The sequence below is a fragment of the Mauremys reevesii genome, linkage group 9 (genome assembly GCF_016161935.1).
Source record: "Mauremys reevesii isolate NIE-2019 linkage group 9, ASM1616193v1, whole genome shotgun sequence".
Lineage (NCBI taxonomy): Eukaryota > Metazoa > Chordata > Testudines > Geoemydidae > Mauremys > Mauremys reevesii.
This window is the reverse complement of record NC_052631.1, coordinates 85,293,725-85,318,201: the sequence shown is the minus strand read 5'-3', so window position 1 is coordinate 85,318,201 and position 24,477 is coordinate 85,293,725. Positions and strand designations below refer to the sequence as shown.

Genomic DNA, 24,477 nt, shown 5'->3' with positions numbered 1-24,477 from the left:
TAACAGGACATAATCTTCCTGTACCTCTGTGCATTGTGTATTTGAGATGGGGGATGGGAAGGATATTACTAAGTGACCAAACAGTGAACTTCATGAAGGAAAAACGTAAGTTCAGTATACAAGAATCATGTGGCAAATTTTTATGTATAGAGCTTTTATTTACTAATATTAAAAAGCTGTCTTCATTCACGCAGTAGCTAAGCAAAAAAGGAACTTTAGTTGATAACATGCTATAAATAAAAACAGAGAGCCCAGTGTTCTGATGATAAACAAATTCCGTCCTTCTATAAGCTGTTTGTTCATTCACTTCATGGAATGTTGATTTCCCAGGCAGTTTGCTCCTGGGGTCAAAAAGGAAATGCATTTTCTTTAGAGAAGGCAGGGGTGGGGACGACGACACGGAAGCTGGATATTAGAAGGCAAGCATGGTAGTTAAGCACACAAGACAGTGATAATTTATTCCTTGTTCCACCAAAAGAGAATGGTAATTAATTGGCACCACTGGCAAGCCAAGTGTGTTTTATGCTGTTGCTGATCCAAAGGCTAGGGGGGAAGGACATATGACTCTTTGATATCAGACATGGGCTTGAACCAAAGCCAAGGTCCAAACACCCTTGGACTTCAATAGAAGTGGGGTTCAGAATTTAAACATAGACGCAAATCTACCCTTTGTGACCGTCCCTTATTTCTGATTCATTGGTCCCTTTAAGGCCTGGGAATCTTGGTGATCATCTAGTCTGACATAGGCCATAGAACTTCCCAAAAATAATTTCTAGATCTTATCTTAGAAAAACATTCTGTCTTGATTTAAAAATTGGCAATGATGGAGAAACCACCACAACCCTTGATTAACTGTTCCAATGGTTAATTACCTTCACTGTCAAAAAAAAGTATGCCTTATTTCTAGTCTGAATGTGTCTAATGTCAACTCTTAGCCATTGGCTCATGTTATACCTTTCTCTACTAGACTAAGAGCCCATTATCAAATATTTGTTCCACATGTAAGTACTTCTACACTGATCAAGTCACCCCTTTATCTTTGCGATACTCAAGGCGCTCAGTTTATTTAGCTTGTCACTATAAGGCATATTTTCTAGTCCTTTAATCATTCTCATGGCACTTCTCTATACCCTCTCCAATTTATCAACACCCTTCTTGAATTGTGGGCACCAGAAATGCAGACAGTATTCCTGCAATGATCACACCAATGTCATATAAAGAGGTAAAATAACTTTTCTACTCCTATTCAGCATTCCCATTTATGTATCCAAGCCCTTTTGATCGCAGTGTTGCACTGGGAGCTCATACTCAGCTGATTATCTGCTGTGACCCCCAAATGTTTTTCAGAGTCCGTGCTTCCCAAGACTGAATGCCCCATCCTGTAAGTATGGCCCTACATTCTTTGTTCCTAGATTACATGCTGACATTTAGCTGGATTAAAACATACTCTGTTTGCTTGCACCCAATTTACAGAGCAATCTAGAGTGCTCTGTACTGGTGACCTGTTCTCTTCAAAATTTACCACTCCCCCTAGTTTGGGTGTTTTCTGTAAAGCTTAAAAGATGGTGATTTTCTGTCTTCTTCCTGGTCATTGATACAAATGTTAAATAGCATAGGGTCAAGGAGCCCCAAACCTGAGGGAATCCCCTAGAAACACAACCACTTGATGAGGATTCTCCATTTACAGTAACATTAAGACCTAGCAGTTAGCCATCTTTTAATCCATTGAATATGTTCCATGTTAATTGTATATTGTTCTAGGTTTTTTTTAAACCAAAATGTTGTGTCATATGCCTTACAAAAGTCTATGTACATTACCTCAACACTATTACCTTTATCAACCAAACTTGTAATCTCATAAAAAAAAAGATCTCGAGTTAGTTTGATAGGATCTATTTTCTATAAACCCATGTGGATTGGCATTAATTATATTACTCTCCTTTAATTCTTTATTTAATCAAGTCCCCAAGCAGCCGCTCCATTATCTTGCCTGGGATTAATGGCAGACTGACAGGCCTATAATTGTCTGGGTCACCCCATTTACCCTTTTTAAATATTGGCACATTAGCTTTCTGCCAGTCTTCTGGAACTTCCCCATGTTCTGAGACTTATTGAAATGAATCCCCTTTCCTGCAGTTCTAAGTGCCCCCAGATTTGGGGGTAAGTCAAGTCTGGAACTCGGGCCCAAAGCCCACCTCTAATTAACTCCTGTTTGTGATGATCAATTCTTTCTATTGCACCTGAGCTGAGTGATTTACATTCCCATAATGCCTTTCATCCAACAGATTAAAGTGCTTCACAGGCACATTTATAGGGGGCAAACCCTCTTCCACCCTTTGTGCGCAAAAGCCCTAGCTGCAGAAAAATAGGGTTCCACTACACAGGATATAGGTAGTGCACACTGTCAGCATAGTACAGCATCAGGGCCGGCTCCAGACCCCAGCGCGCCAAGCGCGTGCTTGGGGCGGCGTCCCGCGGCAGGCGGCTCCGGTGGACCTCCTGCAGACGTGCCTGCGGAGAGCCCGCTGGCCCCGCGGCTTCGGTAGAGCATCCGCAGGCGTGCCTGCGGGAGGTCCACTGGAGCCGGGGGACCGGCGACCGCCAGAGCGCCCCCAGCGGCGTGCCACCCTGCTTGGGGCGGCTGAAATCCTAGAGCCGCCCCTGTACAGCATAGCCCCACAGGGCTTCCTGACCCTAAATGGCAGAGGTGTAAGGGACCGGATAGTGGAGGTGGAGAAGGAGGAGCAAGAGGCAGGACAGATGAATTCATGAGTAAGAGGGTCTTTTTGCAATTGGGATGAAGCAGCCACTTCTGGAGAGCAGACAGAGAAAGAGAAGGAAGCAACACCTCTCTCAGATCCCCCTACGGAGAATGAAACTGGTGGTGTTTATCCATCTTGCTAAATTAACTCACCAAGCAGATTAATACAGTCAAGCGTTTGCCATTAATACAATTTGTGGTGTTGACACAAAACTGAGCTCACACCAAGCAGGGTTCCACCTGGCATCAAAACTTCCATGCCCACAAATAACTTTAGTCAGAAGTAGGATTTTCCCCAGGCCATATACATCTATTCTACCCAGAAAAGGCTAAGTGAGCAACAGCGAGCCCAGACTAATAGAACATAGGATACTGGACTAGATGGATAACAGGTCTGATCCATTCCTAAGTCAATTCCTGTCTCTGATAGTGGCCAGTATCAGATGCTCTTGAGGCCAATGCAAGAAACTCCACAGTAGACAGATGTAGAATAATCTGCCCCTTTGAGGGTCTCATCCTAATCCCCACTAGTCAGAAATTGGTTTAAGGTGAAATACGATGTTTTACATCCCTTCCAGCCTCAGCTCATCTGTGGGATGTAAGTATCATCATCCCCATTTTACAGATGGGTAAACTGAGACACAAAGAGATTAAGTAATTTGCCCAAGATTATGAGACTAATCAGTGGCAGGGCCATATTAGGATTGAGTCTGTCATTGCTTTTATCCCTCCTGCTCTAATTACAACATGCTCCTTCCAGATGGGGTTAAATGGAGTTCGTCCACCCCTAGCTGAATGTGTTGGCGTCTGAAATGTGAACATATGGGTGGTAGTGAAGAGTTCTGCTGCATGTTTTGCAAGTGAGGACAGGGGAAAGTTTTTTCTGTTTTAGAATAAAATAATCCTAAAGTAACAAATGTAATTTAAGTGGATATTTTTGTCTTAAAGTAATTTCCCCCTCAATATATCTTCTTGTAATTACTATTTAACGATTGTAAAGAAGGAAACGGTTCCCTCTGATTATAGGCAGCAAGGGGTCCCCTCTGAATATAGGCAGCAAAGCCATCTGTTAAATCTGTCACGTTATTAACATGACTCAGTTTAAGAGAGGGATTTAACTACTTTACAGCTATCATTTCCCTTGGACCATATCTGTATTCGCCATGCATTCAACTTTGATTGGCTTGCAATCACTTGTTTGGAAAATAATCACTGAGCTACAAGATCTACAAGAGATCATAAAAACTAAACCCTAAAGGGTCCTTGCCAGGAAGCCAGTTAGTGAGCTCCTGAGTCTATTAACTTTGGGCTGAAAAAAAAAAATTATCACATCTTGGACCTGAACACACCCACACTTTAGGAAAGCTCTGATCTGGATTTAAACTCTGCAGATCAAGCCCACCTTTAATTAGCTTTACTGTTTCAGTGATTTAATATGTCCTTAGCATTTTACCATGGGATCATTGAACATAAGGTACTAGGGCAGTGCCTTGCAATTCTGATTATGTTCTACGTACGTGTCTGCACTTGAGACAACCGCTTCTCGGGGATTCAACCATGACGTAAGGCCCAATTCTATGAACTGCTCCTTGTGGACAGAAATCTGCATGGAGCCCTGGCAGATTAAATGGGGATCTGTGCAGGCTCAAGGGTCTAACTCCCCAGGCCCGTAGGGGACTTTTTTTTTTTCCAATGTAGGAGAGGGTATCTGAAGAGTGACTCAATTGGTCTGTCTAAGGAGCAGCATTACCAGACACTAAAGAGAGCTCTAACCAGTATGCCACAGCCAGAAGGTTGCTGGCCGTGATGTGGGGATACAAGGGGCTGGCTGGAGGAATAGTTAGTTAAAGCAAGGAACAAACTGGGGAATCTTGCAGACTCCATCCCGAATAGGGAGGACTTCCAGGGAAATGAGTAGACCACAATAGCAGAAATCTACCCAGAGATTCACATTTAAATTGCTGATCTCAGTGCTGTGGCCTGAGCTGAATCTCCTCTCAGATACAGCCCTGACGTGGAAGTGTAAATATTAGAAAATTCTATTAATCATCCAAACACCGCACTGCCAGACACTGCACTGTCCAGATGAATTATTTGTCCGTCACACAGGGAAACAAGCTATTCTCTTGAAACCCAGTTCATTATCTTGTTGCTAAAAAAAGAACGAGCAGTCAATATTCAACATACACTGTCAATCTTGTTAAGATCTTCTGGCAAGCAGAACAGTTAGACCATAAGACAAGCCTGAATAATGATTTTTTAAAATTAGTGCCCATTTCAAATGACTCAAATGAAGAGGGCCATCACCAAACACACACATATCAGGTGTGTATCCTAGCAATAAGCATGCCCCAAACAGATCAGAGAAGCATCCAAAAGATGCTTTGGTCTAGGGCTCATGCTAAAGTCTAAGAACAGATGCTGTTGAGAGATTTGCCATACTTCAAAGAAAAAGGTCACAGCTCAAAATTAAGAGTCAGGGAACCCAGGATCTATTCCTAGCTCAATCACTGACTCCCTATGTGATCCTGGAGAAGTAACCTATTTTTCAAAGGTGAAGATGTCAGTGGGAGCTCTGTGCGCTCAGCACCTCTGAAAACAGGTCATTAGTGCCTCTGTTTCCTCATCTGCAAAGTGCAGGGAATATTATTAACCCACTTTACAGGATGTTGTAATGTAAGACTTTATTCATGGAGTGGTCAGAAGTGATATCCGACAGACATTAGCACTCTCAACCTTCCACCATGCTTGGGAGAGCAAGTGCAGTGCCAGTGTGGTTTGAATGCCCGTGCACCATAGGTAGCATTTTGGTGTGCAGACATGTGGCGTGTTATGGTGTCACAATGCTAAAATTCTCTAGTACAGACAGGGCCAAGTTCATTTCATTCACGAGCTGTAATGATGAATGCAGTCCATCTTCCTGCAAGGAGTGACAGTGAGGACCGTGAAACCCTGCAGATAAATCTAGGAAATCTGCCCCGCAATCCACGGTCTGCTGGTTCATGTGTGGACCTGGAGAAGTTGACAGACACCGCTAATCATTCCTGCTCTCTCCTCTTGAAATCCAGAGGTAAGAGGTGAGCACCACGCTATGCAATCCCTTGACAAGGGATATTAACACCATCCCTGTAATTTAAAATATCCCCTTTTCATGAGCTCATTTATCATAGTGAAACTTCCAGGATGCTCTGAATATAAAATTCTATGCATGACAATTTAATACTTAAAATATTAAAGCAAATTATAAATGGTCCCAAAATTTAGCAGCATTAACTCAAACAGAATATCCAGTGTCTCTGGTAGACAGTAATCAATTATATATAAATGGTGTGTGTGTGTTTTGGGGGACTGTGGGAGGGATGGGGTAGGTAGGGAGCAAACTCGGAACAAAGGCAAACATTCAAAACAGCTTGAAGCCTTTTAAAAATGTCAATTATTTGCATTCTTAACACATGAGCAAATGCAATCACAGTTTACTGGATGAAAGGAGAATCTTTGGGAGATCACAAAAGGGGAATGGAATTCTGCCTTGGAGTAAAAAGTGGGCATAATTCCCCTGGAATATCTATCTAGTGCTTTACATCCATAGCTGTCAAACTGTTTTACAAAGGTTGGTAAGTATCAATACCCCCCACTCCATTTTACATAGATGGAAACGGAGGCAGAGAGGTCACCCAGTGGTCAATTGGCAGATCCTGTAAGAGCTCAGATCAGTTCCCAGTCTAGAGCCTTATTCAGTGGTCAATGCTGCCTTTCCACTGAAGTCAGTGTTAGCAATGCCTGCTTCTACAGTGTTGACTTTGAACCTGAGAACCCAAACGACACATGAACACTCCAAAGTTCAAGAAGTATGGTCTCCAACCCTTATGTCTGTCATGGAAAGCGAGTGTGGCAGCTGCAGGTCATTGTGTTCAGGAGTGAAAGATGTTTGATTAGTTTTGTTTTAAAATGGACTTTTTCAGTACAGTGCTGGGAGTGTATTTCAAATAAAATAATGATGGCTACCCCCAAAATCTGGATGGAAATTTTGCCGAAGCACTCACTACAAAATCGGTTGCAGCCAACTGGAGGGATGGAAGGCATGTTATGTCATTTTAAATTCCCTACCTACCTGCTCTTTACTTTAAGATAAAGAGTGTTCCTTTGTAGACCTCTGCCACAGCCCTTCCCTTTGTAATGTTCTAGGTTGCACATTCGTCACCATTGTCTGCAACTGGCTGAAATGCCAGTCTTGCTCAGGTGTGTGTCACAGGCCACCTAAAAGAGAACTTTTCTTTATTTCACATGCTACAAGCAGCATTGCAGGATTTCTCTCGCTTCTTAAAATCTTGAGGCTCTATATGGCAAGCGTGCACAGAATGAGAATGACCACAGAGTCTTAGCTGGCCAGGGATCTCTTAAAACTTTTAGTGTGTGTCTATATTATATAGAACACAAAACCTATGTCAAAAGACCATTAAGATTGCGAAGTCAAGCACTCAAAAGTTAGGCAATGCCAGAATTAAAGTTGTTTGCACGACTGTTATTTTGCTCCCTTGGGCATATGCATTAGGAGTCAGCTTTTATTACATGATCTCAGTAACCCCTGACTCATTCAATGCACAGAATGGATGACACTCAATTAAATGACCAGCTATTCAATACTGTTTTCTCATTATTTAATATGAGACTGTAGGCTCTCTTTATTGCACACGATAAAAACTTGGCACTGAAGACAGAATTATTAATTTTCATATGAGCTTCTCTATGGTGCTTAGCACTACAGTATCTGAGTGTTTTGCCAAGATTAAATAATGTATCCATACAACACCTCTCTGTGGTCAGGAAGTGGTATTATCCCCATGTTACAGATGGGAAGGTGAAGCATAGACAGGTAAGGTAAAAAGTTTGCACTAATTTTGGGTACCCTGGTTGAGACACCTAGGATAGGGGTTCTCAAACTGGGGGTCGGGACCCCTCAGGGGGTCGCAATGTTATTACATGGGGGGGTTGTGAGCTGTCAACCTCCACCCCAAATCCTGCTTTGCCTCCAGCCTTTATAATGGTGTTAAATATATAAAAAAGTGTTTTTAATTTATGAGGAGGGGGGAGTCAGACTCAGAGGGTTGCTATGTGAAAGGGGTCACCAGTAAAAACGTTTGTGAGCCACTGACCTAGGATCTGATTTTTCAGAGTATTTAGCATTATATAACACCTCACAGGTTCACACTACCAGTTGCAAGTGAAGTCCATGGCAGCTAATGCTCAGCATTTCTGCAAATCAGACCCCAAATTTCAAGTTAGGCACCCAGAAAATGAAGAACACACCAGCTGTGAAAAGTCTGGTTTAAGTGACTTGCCTATCATCACAAAGGAAGTCTGCAGAAGAGCCAGGAATAGAATCCATTTCTCTAGGGCAGCATTCAACCAATTTAACCATGACACCCCCTCTTCTTCTGCCTGCAGTCCCCTGCCTCATTCACTTCACACCTTCCATCTTTGGCCAAAAATGAGGCAGGGATTCTACAGTCACAAGAACACAGAACAAGCGTCAGACATTTCTCCAGCTCAAAAAAATCACAGGTCATCCCAAACACCCTCAGTTAGGACTTAATCTCAATCCCTACCCCCTCCTATTTCACATGATTGCAACTGCGAGTATGTAAGTGCCCCAAATTCTAAGATTCTGTTGAGTGCAAGAAACAATTGTTAGCAACAGAGATACAGACACTCACAGTCCACCAGCCCACACTCTCCACAGCACAGAAAACCCACAGATACCTAGTGATCACAGGAGGTCCCATTAATTTGAGGGCTTCAACTGCTTTTGAACAAAACAGCTTTGAAATACTTGGACAGCAGATGAGTATGAGAGGAAGGACCCGAAGGGCAAGTGCTCTTTCTTCATTAAGTGCAGCTGCATTGGAAGTAGTAGTTAAAGATCCAAAGTACAGCATGTTTCACCTTCTTCATAGGATACATTAGTTCAGATGGTAGAAGATCCCACACAGGAACATTCTGTACATACCTACTAACCAGCATACTAAAACTTTGATTTAATAAAGAGCAAACAAAGATTACAAGACTGGAGTGGGACCGTGGTGAACGCATGAAGTGACTGGTTTACCCAGGAAGCAGTTTAATTGCACATCTGTTTTTATAGTTAAGTATTACAGTTGCAAGAAGTAAGAGCCTAACCAGACCCTCAAGCCTTTGCCCCAAAATTCAGAACAGCTGTTTGAAAAATGGCTGTGACTGGGCACATCTCTATTTCTCCAAGAGGATTTGAACATTCTTTTTATTTTTAAAGTACAATTTTATTACTGGTCAGCTCAACAAAAGTACAGAAGAAGGAAGACTTACATGCTACTCAGAGATTAAGAGGTCATGCAGCCAGCTGAGCAATTTCCCAGCTGTGGCTGATAAATGCAGCATTGTCTAGAATTCATCTGTCTTTATTACACCCTGCCACAGTGGTAAATGAGAAATATAGGATAGTCTGTCCAGCAACCACTGGTGCTGTCCTGCAAGGGGACAGATGATTTACTGCAACATCAACAAAGAGAAAATAAGCCAAGCGGGGAAGAGTAGATATACGGATAGGGAGAGAAGGCATTTCATTTCAGCGGTGCTCACCAGCACTGTTAGAGTCAGGGGTGTCTCAGCATTTCAATTATACACTCTCATTTTCCCAGGGCTGTAAAAGTTTCATTCCTGGCTAAAACTAGGCCCACACACTTTCTCAGAGGATGTCTGCTCAGGATTTTGAAAGTTTACAGATAATTTATATATGACAATTTTTAAGAAAACAGTACAAATCAACGTGATAAATTACATATATTCTTCCCCCCCCCAGATTCAGTTTCTTACACTCCTTACTTCAGGCTTATCAGGGAGCTCAGTGTCCATGATACAGGGTGTGTGGATGCAACGCTGGGCAGCCTGGATAATAATGCAATCAAGGAAATGGGAAACTAAATTAAAATAATAGTAATTCTATATGGCTTGCCTTTCAGAGGGTGTGGCCTGCAGAGAAAGTGTAGGAGAACTTTAGCTTTTCAGAGGGCTACGTTTTTCATTGTCAGCGCTGGAGACTGAAACCCCCAGAAGAATGGGTATAACATGGGCAGCAAATACTTCCCCATACTGCCCTGCCAGTGTGCCTCAGGGACCACTTGTAGGGGTGAGTGAGTAGTCCAGCCCCTATTGCCCCTTCAGCCCTCAGCCGCTCTGCTCAGACTGCCAACATGGGCACCAGTAGTGGACACTTGCTTTTTTGAAGTGGGCAACCATCCACTAGGAACTAGTCTGAAGATGCAAAGCTAAATTTTCAATACATTCTTACATTTCAATACATGGCTCACTGAGGCATGGACATCGGGAATGTAAAAAAATCTCTCCCCCCACCCCCAATTAACATTGTTAGCACAAAACTTTCCTAGCCATTATTTGGAGAGTGAGGCAGATAGAGCTTCTATTTCCCCCTGGTTTATTCACTGTCTATTCCCTACCATACCTCTTCACTTTCTTGCTGAGAGGTAGCATGTGGCCCCTTCTGCTAGGCCTCCTGTGACCCAAAGCAGCCCACGTGCATAGGAGAGAAGTGCTACTTACCTTTTCTTGCCATACTACGTCCCACCTGTGTGGGTTTGTCCCAGACTGATCCTTACCGAGATGCTGGAACCATTTGTATACTGAGCCCTGGTCTACACTGGGAGGGGGCGGGGTGGTCGACCTAAGATACACCGACTTCAGCTACACTATTTGCATAGCTGAAGTTGGCGTATCTTAGGTCAACTTACCTTGCCGTGAGGACGGAGGCCAGTCGACTGCTGCCACTCCCCCGTCGACTCTGCTTCCGCCTCTTGCGAGCTGGAGTTCCGGAGTTGATGGGGAGCTCGTTCAGGGATCGATTTATCTGCGTTTAGATGAGACGTGATAAATCGATCCCCAATAGATCAATCTCTACCTGCTGATCCGGTGGGTAATGAAGACCTGCCCTACGGGTGCTGAGAACCAATGAACCAAACTATAAACCCTGTATATAATGGAAACCACTTCAAGCCGGGGGAGCAGCAGCACCCCTAGTTCCAGCACCTATGATCCTTACCCCTACTATAAGCAGAGGAAACAGCCCCTCCCAGTAAAGTCCTTCTCTCTGCAGTGTGGAGGAGTGAGATGGTTTTCCAGTGCAAGCTTTCACAACTTGTGTGTCACCATCCCCCCGGGGGTGATGAAAGTCAATGGTGGGGGATGTTGCAAAGCACTGAAAATTTTATTACAATCAAATCTCACTCCCCCACTCCCTTCAAGCTCAAGTATGCTGTGTGAACCTTTTGAAACACGCACAAACACAAATTGGATAGGCTTATTGTTATCACAGATGCATTTTTATATGTACAGTAAACAAGGAGTTGAAAAGACTTGACTTTGAACAAGAGGCCACCACTCTGAAAAGGGCTGAGAAACACTGGCCTGCTGGCTAGAGCAGTGAACTGAAATTTCTGATTCTTGTCCTGACTCACTGTGCAATCTTGGGTAAATCACTTAAAACTTTCGGTGCTTCCATTTCCACATTCGTCAAGTGGTGAAAAGACTTACCTACCTCACAGGGGGTCTGTGGAGCTTAATTTGTGTTAGTAAAATGCTTTGAGCTCCTCAGAGGAAAGGTGCTATGTAAGTGCTAACTATGGCATTATATCATAGCTTTGCCTCTGTTCTCACAGAAAAGAGCCAATAGAAAGTCACCAGATATCAAGCATAGAAATCACATTTCTCATTCCATTCCACAATACGGCGAAGCCAGGGATGCTTAGATACGATTACAATGTTCTCATCTTGTAAATGACACTGATTCTAGAGACAAAAGGAATCATTAGGATTACTCCTCGAGAAGGCAGTGGAGATTTTTTTTCTAGCAAAAACACCTTTGGGCATTAAATAAAAACTTGTGCACTCTTCAAAGAAACTAAGTTAACCAATCTCTCCTCTACGGTTAAGCCTTACTTCATATCTGGCAGTATGGTCAAATGGCAGGACTGGTTTACAGCCCCTGGGCTCTAAAGAGTTAAAGAAAGGCTTGCACAAACTTTGCTCACAGTGCAGCTTGCAGCCTCTTTGCTCTTGGTCTCGCCTCCCTCTCTCCCTATTGAGGAGAGGGAGCAGCAGTGCTGGAGAGCTACCTTTCCTTCTCCAATCTAACAACTGCCAGCAGCAGCAGCTGAAGGACGGAACTCTCTGGCTAAGGCTGTTTCCATTCAAACGTCCAGGCACATGAATAGAAGACTCCCCGCACCCTCCCTTGCTGAATGAAGGAAGAATATCAGCATTTATGCTGTTAAATCAGTCTGTCAGCTGGCATCTCGAGAGCTGGAATAAGAGTCGCCCCTGCCTCTCACGCAGCACAACATTTACTTCAAGAGCAGAGAAGGAGAAAGTGCACTTTGCATGCTTGTTCAAAAGAAGATATTCTAGCTCCAGCAGTAAGACAGCAAATATTTCTTCCAAAGACCTAGCTAGTGGGGGGAGACGTTCCTAGACAAATTCTCAGCAAGTCCAAGGTCTGAACCAGATGCTCGAATGATTAGCCCCACCAATCCTGCTTGCTAGGAAAGGTAATTATGCTTTTTAAATTCTCTATTATTTTCCTACATGGTGGCACAGCTGAGGCTTAGACACATTAGTTTACGCTTTGGCGTCAAAACAAAAGTATACCATCTGCCAACGAAAGAAGAGACCCCTACCCCCAAATTCCCACTGGGGAAAATGCAAGAAACAGATTGAAATGGCATTTCAATGCTTTTTTGTGCTTCTTTGGCTTTTTTTTTTAAAGGGTAACTTATATAGCACACTTTGCTCTGTACCAGGGTCTTTCTGCTTCTGCCAGACAGGCAAATGAGGATTGAACTACTAGCTTAGGAAAGTCCATGGTGGTGGTTTCAAACTGTGCCTCTTACTTTAATAATTGAACTGTTCAATCCTGTTCTCATCTCTCTGTGGTAGTTTTAGTACTGGATGGAACAGCAAAAACAGCTCACAACAGTTGTCCTGAGTTTCAATGATCCTTTGCTACCTATTAAAACTTAAACTGACAGTAGAAAGAAAGTAAAGGAATGGAAGCATCTAGCTAAGATAAGAGCATTTACTGCAGTTGTCTAGCTATGCATTGGTTTTATCCTAGCCGTACTTACTGTGTTGCAGGGTTTGAACATCATTATTTCTCTTCCTTTGCTAGATAATCAAGGCATGGTGTGGGTTAGGACTGGGTCATTAAAAACAAACTAAATCCTGAGCGTGCTGAGACCCCTCAGCTCCTATTGGCTCCACTGGGAGGTGAATGAGTTAAGCACCTTGGCTCTCTGTATGTCTGTTAGGTATGATGAGGGAAAGTGCTCTGATATTAGTTTGTTTTAAGCCTCCATTTCCATTATTGATTTTTTTTATTAAACTACATAACTTGCTTGATTTAAATAATTTCTCAAAAATAATTACAAAATTGTTATGACAGAATTATCTGTTTGGAATCAAACTAATCCACTCATCCACTAATATCAATGGGGAGTTGAGGGCATGAACAGCTCTCAGGATTGGACCATACTTTCCAAGTAGGTCAGAACCGGTTCTGAATTAACAAATATTGATCAACATCTTAGATCTTAGGGGATTTGGTTTCTACTTCTGATGCACTGCACTTTAAGTTAGTCTGATGATTAATTTGGAGACTCCCAAGGCAGGGCAGGGAGTGTCTTTGCCTACTCAGTTCTGAATCAAACAGTTCAGATCTTAACCTGCTTTGGAAATTGGCTTTGTGCAGCATCTTTGCATATCAGATTTGCTTACCTGCTGTTACACAACCCAGCCTCCATGGCTAGCTAGCGGGATGAAACGGCTACAGAAAACACCTTGAAATTCTGTTCCTGAGCCTTTTCTGCTAATAACAGAGTCTTTGTAAAACTAAAGCAAGTGTCCAAAGAGATCTGCACATTGAAATACCTGCTAGTCATTTCAAATTCTTATATTTAGCAGTGAAATGCTCTTTGGCTGACCTTGGTAACTGAATCCTTTCTGGAAAAGATATAGGTAATTTCCCTACTTTCAACAGTCCAAATGAAGCTGAAGCCTCCTGATGTTACCTGCAATTATATATTAATCAGACAAAAAGTAATAAAAATCCATGCTAAATCTCCACTATTAATCTCTTACTTTTATTAATTCAAACTCTTGGCTTGGAATTAATTATTGCCCTTGAACGCCTAATGCGCTTAGCATTATACAGTCTAATTTTCAGAAGCAGGTAAAGCCATTACCCCATTCTGGTCCTTAGGGAGAGAAGCAGACTTCAGTTTTCTCTACCAGCTGAGACAGCTGCAGACAAGGGGTAAGGACAATGTTCTGCGCTTTACTCATAGCATGTCAGACTACACATTGATTTCACTTCGGCAGCGGCAGAGAAATCATATAGTATTAAAGTAGGTGTAATTAAACAAGCTCCCTCCTTATCTTGTGTTTCCTACTAGCTACAGTGAGTCTGTTCTTTATGGAGAAAATTCATACTTTACTCAGGCCAAGTATGGGAATGAAATTTACTGCCCCCACCCACTCAGAGCCAAAGTCCATGGCTGTAGCACAGCCTCATTCCTCGAGTCCTCTGCTGCAGCCTGTGTGCTGAAATAGCAGTGGCAGCCCCCACTATCACCACACCAATGCCACTTAGGATGGTAAGATGCCAGTATCCTTGGGAGGACTGACTCTTGGCCCCGCCCCTGCTCTGCATGCTGGCCTATGTGGGGACAGCACTGAGACCCTGTGGCACATAGGGGAGTGGTTCCAGCATGGGACTCACATAGTCCAGGGTGCTTCTGCTGGCAGTCTCCACCAGTGTGAACTTCGCCCCATACTGGATAGGAATTCATTTGTACTATCACCTCCCAGAAGTCTCCTCTCTTTCTGTTTTTCATATGAAGGATAAATAGGCACGCCTCAGATTAAGAACGGAAAAGTACTGAGTTTTTTAATAATGTATGAGCAGTGTTACTAACCACTTTGTTTTAGAGAAAGGCACCCACATTTTACATATATATTTGAGGCGGCCAAAATAATTAGAAATGTGGGCCTCAAGCCTTTATATAGTATTTTATACATATACAGGCTTATGAAAACACATTTCCAAAGTCACCAGTGATTTTGGCTGCCTCAAATTTTGGGTGCTCAATTTGAGACAACATAAAGCAGTCTGATATTCAGAAAGTGCTGAGCACCTGCCCTCTGGAAGTCAAGCCCCTTTAGGGCATCATTTTGGGCTCCAAAACCCAGGCCCCCAATATCACTAGCTACTTTTGAAAATCTAGGCCTTGTTCTTTACATTCTGGTTTTCCAGGAGTTTTAAATACTTCAACAAACACGGAATGGGCCAGATTTATCTCTGGTGCAACTGCACTAATTCCAGGGGAATTGCATCAGCAACAGCTTTGCCCCAGTCTGCATGGTCAGGTTAATAAGTAATAAGAATGGAAGAAACTTTGAAAGAGAAAAAAGCTGGGAATCCATCAAAATATCACAAGAACCCCTGCTTTCAAAAGTGGATTTCAAAATTACAGGCAGAGAGTATAATTTGCATAGGTGTAAACTTAAACTGAAGGAGTTACTCTGGATATACACTGGTGTAGCACATTTGGCCCACGGACTGCTCCTGAAGTTTAAATGTCATCCTTATGCTCCTAATTCAATTAAATTAATATGTGCCAATGCTATGTCAAATCAGACTCAAAACACAGGGATCACAATCTGCAGAAGTCCAAGGGGTTTGTTTGTTTTCAGTGGGGCTTTTTTGCTGAAGCCATCTGGGAAGTCTGGAGATTGATAGAAGATGGTTGGGGGAGAGAAAAAGGAATAATAAAGCTTGTTTGAAACTTTCAGAAATAGTATCTTTCTAAGCTGCGAAAGGACAATCCAAACACTTTGACAATACATACCATTTTATTTTATCCTCTGCCCTCAGGAAGGCCTACAATTATGTGCTGATAAACCACCCTTGTTTTAAAATTGCATTTATTATAACAATGCTGTCTGTGCCAATGTGAGTGAGCATTTCTCAGCATTTCCTATAAACCTTTGATTTCTTGTAACTTGGCCATGAGAAATTCATTTGTCATAAAAATGTGATAGTCTACAATGCAAATTAATTATTTTAGCTACTTGGGCAAAACAAGCTTTTTTTTGAGTTAATCACGTGTGTTAACTGTGATTAATCGACAGCTCTGGTTGAAATGTTTTCTTTCAACTTTGTTTCATTTAGACTTTTACATTTTAATATTTAATGTGTGCATATTAGATATTTTACATTGTGTTTCAGCATTAACCAAATGTTCTTACTTCATCAAAACAAAACATTTTGAGGTTTCCTAAGAGAAATATTTTTGGAATTTCTGTTGCATGAGAAATTTTTAATTGTTACAATTTAGAATGAGATCAGGTTTTGAAATGTCAGAATTTCCCACGTGATGGAAATCCTTTTTCTGACCAGCTTTGCCTGTGGGAGGTAAGTGGGCATTTGCACACAGGACCCAGTCCACATTGGCAGAGCTTCAGCAGTCTTCTTCACAGTGCTCGTAGGACACTCTGTGCCAGCAGTATCCAAGTTCTCAAGTTATAGCTGAGATGAGACATGCAGAGGTTTATGTGAAGGAAGGCAGCAGGGTTCATATCTTTTCCTCCATTCGTTTTAATGGCCCACATCTGTATAAACAGTGGCTGTTTCCCTAACCCATAAACAGGGCCGGCACCAGCATAAGAAGCAGGTGGTTGGGGCGGCCAATTCAAAGGGGCGACACTCCATCTGGTATCAGGGTGGCACGTCCGGGTCTTCAGTGGTGGGTCCCTAATTCCCTCTCTTCCTCTTCGAGCTGCCGCCGAAGTGCCACTGCTAATCTTTTTTTTTTTTTTTTGGGTAGGCAGAAAAGCTGGAGTTGGCCCTGCCCACAAAGCACAGAATACTAGAATATTGCATAGGTAACTAACTGAAAGAGTACTCTGGGATATACACTAGCACATTTTTGGCCCACGACTGGGACTGCTCCTTTTTTTAAATGTCATATGCTGCTCCTAATTCAATTAAATTAATATGTGCCAATGCTATGTCAAATCAGACTCAAAACACAGGGATCACAATCTGCAGAAGTCCAAGGGGACTAAAAGTGAATTATGCAGGGTAACTGTTCCCTTCCTCTAAAGGTATCAAGAGCCTTTGTAAACACATAATGCTCTTCTGGATTGCCGAATGGCTCACAGGACCACGTCAGCGAATTCGTTTAATACCCCTGGAAATGCAATGCTCTAATAGCAATCAGATCAGATATCAGTTTCATATTATCCTTTATCTGTCAGGTTGGTATGATGAGAGTACAGTACAAACTGGGTTTAATAATTCTTTTTGTTCTCTTTCCCTTTTAGAAAGGAAGAGTTTTTAACTGATCCTAATGACAGAATCAGTTCAATGTGGAAAGTGGAAAAGACCCTGTTTTTTCCAAACTCTCCTTCATCTAATCACTGACACCCATAACTCTGGAGAGTGGAGATCATCAACCATATTAGCAAGAGATAAAACAAGCTTGCCAGATCACCCCGGAATAAATCATCTGCAACGTGATAGGTTGGCAGAAAATTCACTTCCTTTTTTCAAAAACGAAAGCCTGTATAGAGCTAAGCCTGGCAGCAACTCAGATCTGTCAGTTCCAGAAGAGGACTAAAGAGATTTGGGCAAATTAAAACTCTGACAGCATAAGAAGTTATAACAACAAAAAACAATCTCTAACAGGGGCATGTGAGAAATGACTTCCAAAGGCTCCTGTAGAGCAGTTTGCTTAACCAAGAGGGGTGAAGGTTTCACAACCAACACAACTGTGCTTTCTCTACAGAACTCTGGTCAGAATCCACTTTCAGGTGTAAATTCCCTTTCTGGATTTTCTTCATGAAATGGGAGAAGGAAGACAACATTTTAAGGGTGAATAGAGAAAATGGACAAAACCTGAGAGTGAGCAATGACTGAGATTTATTTTAAATACCGTGGAAATCTTACTGGCCGTGTCCACTTGCCAACCCTGTCTACAGAAGTAAACACAACAGCAGATAAATATGCCAACCTGTACATGTACGTTGGCTTGTTCCTAACGCTCCTGGCCATCCTTCTCATACTACTCTTCACCATGCTCTTACGCTTGAAGCACGTGATCTCCCCAATCACCACCTCTCCAGAAAGCACAGAAAATGTTCAACAGTTTACAGATGTAGAAATGCACAGCAGGATTCCTAGCATTCAATGAGACAGAAGCAAAAGGAAGGAGGAAGGAGCTGCATGGTTCACAAAGCACTTTTGTTTGGCAAAATATGCGTGTGCTTTGCGGGGAGGAGAACCCCCACCTGCCCACTCTACTCTGCAATGTACTGCACCTGTATCAAACAAACATTTTCAGCATCTAGGGCAGTATCATTTGACTCATTTGTGAATTGACAGTCATAAGTTATCCAGTAGGCTTAGGACACTCCTGCCCCCTGAAGACTGCAAGCAACATGCGTTGAGAAGTTTGGTTTCTAGGAGAATATGGAGCACATGTCCTAAATAAAATCTAGACCACAGAAGCCTCATTGCTCTCAGGAGAGACTCAGCTCCTCCTGATAGGCTTAATGCAAATGATAAAAGCTACTATAATGACAGCCAAAAATCCAAAAACTTACAAGAATATTTTCTGAAAGATGTATTTGCTGAGTTATCTTCCCCTCTCTTGCTAGAGGAGATTCCTCACCTGATAAGAGACTTGAACTCAAAGTTAATTTGTGGCGCAGGCTCAAAGAGCCCACAGGGCACATATGAAAAATGAATAGTGGTGTGAAAATCCCCAGACATCCATCCCATTCAAGAAGGAAAATCTTAAATGGTGTTTTTTTCCACTTGGAATAGCACATTTGCAAAATGCAATTTTGGAAATAGACAAGTGTTCCTGCTATAAGGCCAATGTGCATCATATACTAGGGCTATTACTTTCAGACATTAAGAATCAAACAAACAGTGAATAGTGCATTCCAATTATCAGAAGGAGGCAGTTCATTCAGAATGAAAGAAAACAAAAGGTAAAGGTATTTGCATGAAACAAGGAGCGTGAGTCATATTCAGAAGAGACACTGCCTCTGGGTCCCTGCCCTTCCTTTGCAGAAATTGCATTCCCTAAAACTAGGTTCATTTCTTTCAGCTTTCCCAATGTCACTCAGTAATTAAAATACTATTTAATGTTAGTGAATTAAGTGGACATTGCTAACAGTGATAAGGTTGTTATGAATTCGGACCTCTCTCTCATCTCCATGTAGTTTTCCCCCAGAAACACACCAAAACTCCCAATACTTTTCTCGCAAGGATACGAGGACAGGGGAGAAGGGGAAGGGAAGAGAATGCCAAGACCTGACACTGCAATAATAAATCAGCATGCATAGCTCTGTACTCTGGAGTCAGGGGCGGCTCTAGGAATCCCGCCGCCCCAAGCAGGGCGGCGCACTGCGGGGCGCGCTCTGGCGCTCGCCGGTCCCGCGGCTCCGGGGGACCTCTTGCAGACACGCCTGCGGAGGTTCCGCTGGTCCCGCGGCTCCGGTGGAGCATCCGCTGACATGACTGCGGAAGGTCCGCCGGAGCCGGCTGCCGCCCTGCCGGCAAAATGCCGCCCCAAGCGCGCGCTTGGCGCGCTGGGGTCTGGAGCCGGCCCTGTCTGGAGTTCTCCAGAATGACCAACTAGTGTGCTTACAAAATTAAAGGAAAATATGAACACTGAAACAGGGGAGCAAGATCCCAACTGATCAGCTGGAACAGTAAGAAAAAAGGATCTAAAATTATGAAACAATATGCTGGGAACGTCCTTTTAACATCTCTCTATATAAACATATAATACCCCATGTAAAAAAATAAGGACTTTCTTCACATGGATCAGAAATATGGCAATCAAATATAGCATCTCACTTCTGTTGGGCCACTATCTCTTGTAACAACACTTTTTAGACAGGGATAATTTTCAACTCATATGTACTGGGCAGGTGCTTCCCCGTGGATTTTAACTAGCACATCTTATCTCCTTTGCTCCTATCTAAATTTAGCCTTGTGATAAAGCTCCCTTGTGCTTTCCACTTTATATACAATTATTTGCCAATTCTCCTCTCTCCAAGGGCCTGGAAAGTGAAAACTCCCCACACACAAACAGTGCTAAAATTAGCAATGGCACTGACTCTACAGACCAGTAACAACATTCAGGAATTGTGGTTTCTTTATCCTTATGGGTAGGTTGTTCGGTGGGTTGTTTTTGACTAGGAGTCTGGCTTCTTTATCTCTCTATGGGGAAGAACAAGATGCTAAAACCACACTGGTCATGAATGGTCCACAGCAAGGATTACCATTATTGTCACTGCTGTTTTGACTGGAAGACTGTTTAAAGACTCTTTCTCCATATAGAATAGCACCTTTTGTACTCAATGTACTCCATGAGATGCAGGCTCAACATGGAAAACGGTTAGTGCAGTAACTATGTAAGCAAACACAACATCCAATATATTTCAGCAATATCTCCCACACAGCCTTGGACATTAGACTGTATTTGCCTGGAAGAGAAATGTAGGCCCAGTCACAGGTGATCCTGTACTCTTGTGCCATGGGATCATCACTTGAGCATCTACTAGACCAGTGGTTTTCAAACTTTTTTTCTGGCGACGCAGTTGAAGAAAATTGTTGATGCCAGTGAGTGGTTCAGGGTGTGGGAGGGGACTCTGGGCTGGGGTAGGGGGTTGGGAGGAAGGTGTCAGGGCTCTGGGCTGGGGGTGCTGGCTCTGGGGTGGGGCCAGGGATGAGGAGTCTGGGGTGCAGGAAGGGGCTCTGGGTTCAGGAGGGGTGCTTAGAGCTGGGGCTTGGGGTGTGGGCTTACCTCCGGTGGCTCCTGGTCAGTGGCACAGCCGGGGTGCAGAGGCAGGCTTCTTGCCTGTCCTGGCACCGCAGACCTCGCTGTGCCCCAGAAGCGGCTAGCAGGTCCAGCTCCTAGGTGGAGTATGAAAAATCAGGATGGGGTGGGGGGGGTGGGGTAAATAGGAGCCTATATAAGAAAAAGACCCAAAAATCAGGACTGTCCCTAAAAAATCGGGACATCTGGTCACCCTAGTGGAGGTGCACAAGCAGCTCCGCGTGCCTCTCGCGCACAGCCACTGGACCCCGCAAGCTCCCATTGGCCATCTGGTGCTCAGGGCAGGGGCAGTGTGAAGAGCTCCAGAGCCCCCCTACCTACGAGCCAGACCTGCTGTTGGCCACTTCCGGGGCTCAGTGCGGTGTCAGAACATGTAGGGACTTCTAGTTTTTACTGGCTGGCCACCAGGGTCCCTGGGTGCTGAGCAAGGCGACCCAGTGCCTTGCATTCCGCGACCCAGTACTGGGTCATGACCCGAACTTTGAAAACCACTGAACTAGACAGGACCTTGTCTTAACAGTTCATCTGAGGGATGGTACCTCTAAGAGTGCAGCACTCTCCCTGTTGTGATGCTCTATCAACACTGCTTAGGAGTCCAGATTCTACTTGTTCTAGGATTGAAACCTAAATCCTGCTAAGACAGATTGCTACTAACTGAGCCATGCTGTCATGTATGTTAAGGATATAAAAATAGGTTTACTTGATACAGTTTCATTCTTTCAGCAGCAAAAGCACAGAATACTGGCTAAAGTATGTATTTACCCCAATGCAATCTTAAGTCCCACTGCCATCTTTTTCAGGACCTTTTTAAAATTGTACAAGAGCTGTAGGATTCTGACCATTCCTTAACCCATGTGGCAATGAATAGTCTCTATGAAATCATCATCTTCTATCACAACCACCCAGAGAAGGAAAAGTTTTGCTCCCAAGAAACAGAGAGAGCTGCAGATATATCTATATATTTAATGAAGATATTTTAGTACAAAGAAAAATGACACACAAATTAATTTTGGGCCCAATCCTAATAGCAATTAATTCAGTGGCAGACTTGGGCCCTTAATTTTCTGTTAAAATATTTTAACTCATAAAAGTACTCTTATTCAAAAATAGATTTAATAACTATATTGTAAATGAACGGTTGATCCATTTATATTTAATCATATATTATATTTGGGCAGATAATATATTTCTATACAATACTGCCCAGGAAAGGCAGCCAGAGCTACCAACATACAGCACCACTTTTCCCTTCCGATGTTTAGTGTCTCCATTTCAGACAGCAAGTAGCTGTTCAGCTCAGTATGCCCTATGCCCTGGTATGCTCCCTCAATAGGCTATTTACACAAGACCTATATATATTTTTGTTAGAAAACACATATTCACATTGTATGCACTGCTTGTCTTTTTCAAGGCTAGCAAATTTTAAAGTCTGCATTTCTCAAAGAAACAAATAAAATACATGTTCTCCATTTGTAGTCTTTTTGTTCCTATTTGTAATTTTCAGGAGCATGGGCCTTCTGGGGAAAGGGATTGCTGGCTGGAATTTGCCTTTGTGGGTCTATTCGAGTTGGCAGGATTCAGTGGGCTTTGGTATTGGTTTGGTTATGTTAAATGACGACTGCAATTGACATGCATCCAACGAAGTGGGTATTCACCCACGAAAGCTCATGCTCCAATACGTCTGTTAATCTATAAGGTGCCACAGGACTCTTTGCGACTGCAATTTAAGCACTGAGTTGCTGGATCTGTAATGTTGTGGTCTCATTTTACCACCTTTTCCCTCCACAGGCTTTGTTTGCTTCCCACTTGTCCATTTGCTAAAAATTATTTTTATAAAACCTAAGAGAAATACTATAAATCAATTCTGAATCAGCTGGCTGCTTTATACTATCACCATAATGTGCACAGGGCCAGCAGTTCATAGTAGGGCTCACATGGAGGAGTCATATACTCCTCCAGTGGTCCCACTGATTTCAGCTGAATCATTATGACTGCTGGAGAATTACAGAAGTAAGGTACTACTAGATGAGATTAAATGTAAGCTCGGCTGTGCACCCATGCAGGAGAATAAGGGAATGTAAGGAGCCCCCATACTCTGTGTGGGCTACCTGCATTGCCAGAGCCTTTGCAGATCACTTCCACCCTAGAGCAAAGGACCAGGCTTGACTGACTGAGTCCTAATTTGGTTCCTACCCTTCTCCTGGTAGAGGGCAACTACACATCGCTCCTTCCTTAGGCTGGACTGTAAGGTTACAGTCCAGCCCTGCTCGAATCTGATAACCTTACTCAAACTCACAATCATCAGGAAACAGAAGCCATCACAACTGCCCTTAATAGGCCTCAAAAATTCTCCCATCATATTTAGCCTAAAGGTTGCCAAGAATCCTCCCCCCACCCCGCACACAAATTGAACATAACTGAACATCTACATTTTTATGGGATTTATTCTTCTCTCATCCCATATGTATAATTCCTATTGACATTACTGATAACACTGCATTAATAAACCCTTGAGTGGGGAATAGGGCAGGAACGGCTTACAGTATATGTTTTTAAACAAACAGACATCTTATCATCATCACAGGGCTCCAGTGGTGAATTGAACTTTGCGACAACAAAGTTCAGCAAAGGGTAACCATCAGGCTCCAGGAAAGGAAAGTTTTCTTTTTTTAAGATGGGACAAGGCCAAAAACACGCTCTTCCCAACTCTGGTTGAGAAAAGCAAATGGTATGAAATTGCCCATTAGCTTAGTTGCCTTAATCAAGGATGAAGACTTTGCTTTGCACTTGGGCCTTGTCTTCATGAGGAAAAAGGGAGTGTTCTTTCCTGGTGTTAGCTAACATATGGTAAAATCTGAGATCATCCACACTGAAGGCTGGCTCTCGTCATGACAAACATGACTGTAAATTCTAATATAGACAGAACACACATGCTTGTTCATAATCATGTTTAATCCGGTGTCCTGCAAAAAATGTGTGTCTGTCTACAGTCATGTTTTACCACATAATGAATGTATGTTAAAACAGCAAAAGATAAAATACAAACATACCTTCAGGGCTAAAAATCCTGATTCACAATCTGTCCAAACACCCTCTATTAACTTTCATGGTGGGGATCTCTGATGGGTGATGGTGGCTGCTTGATACTTTTAACATACTCGGAAAGGATTGTAAAAATGACACATAAAAAGCATTCAAGTGTATTCTTATACATATTGATAAATACACAAGAGATGCTGAGAAAGAATTTAGGACTTCTTCCTCTATAGGAATCAAGCAAAGCTAGGGGATCTCCGATATCAGTTCTCATTTTCATTCATTCATTCATGCCCGTCACCCCAACTGGGGTATGGGCCGCCAACAACAGATCTCCATAGTCTTCTATCCTGGGCCATTCGCTCTAGCTGGTTCCAGGTATAGCCCATTTTTTTGCTATCAACCTGAAGGTCGCGTCGCCAGGTATTTCTTGGGCGGCCTCTTTTCCGCTTGCCTTGGGGGTTCCACTGCAGTGCCTGTCTGGTGATGTTGGTTGGCTGCTTGCGTAGTGTATGTCCTATCCAGCCCCACCTTCTCCTTCTAATTTCTTCCTCTGCTGGGAGTTGATGGGTCCTCTCCAAGAGGTGGATGTTACTGATGGTGTCTGGCCAGCGGATCTGGAGAATCCTTCTGAGGCAGCTATTAATGAAGGTCTGGATCTTCCTGGTGGTTGTTTTGGTTGTCCTCCAGGTTTCAGCTCCATACAGTGAGACTGATTTC

General features: G+C 43.0%; 2 protein-coding genes across 10 annotated transcripts in view; one reads left to right on the top strand and one right to left on the bottom strand.

Annotated features, from left to right (window-relative positions):
* Positions 1 to 24,477, bottom strand: part of DCX (doublecortin) — a 183,452-nt gene that overhangs the window by 136,802 nt on the left and 22,173 nt on the right. The window contains exon 3 of one of the 9 annotated variants that reach the window (XR_005584623.1): positions 159 to 341. The exons of the other annotated variants lie outside the window; for them this stretch is intronic. The gene's annotated coding sequence lies outside the window, so the exon portion shown is untranslated. Of the gene's footprint in view, positions 1 to 158; positions 342 to 24,477 lie in introns of those variants that run through there. 9 annotated transcript variants of the gene reach the window in all.
* SERTM2 (serine rich and transmembrane domain containing 2) lies at positions 11,960 to 19,317 on the top strand. Its single transcript, XM_039488254.1, has 2 exons — positions 11,960 to 12,354; positions 17,189 to 19,317. Exon 2 carries the CDS (start codon positions 17,776 to 17,778, stop codon positions 18,055 to 18,057), a length of 282 nt encoding a protein of 93 aa, XP_039344188.1. The 5' UTR covers positions 11,960 to 12,354; positions 17,189 to 17,775; the 3' UTR covers positions 18,058 to 19,317.

Bases quoted from the DNA above. Each gene is read 5' to 3' on its own strand.
- SERTM2 (XM_039488254.1), top strand. From the start codon at position 17,776: ATGACTGAGATTTATTTTAAATACCGTGGAAATCTTACTGGCCGTGTC.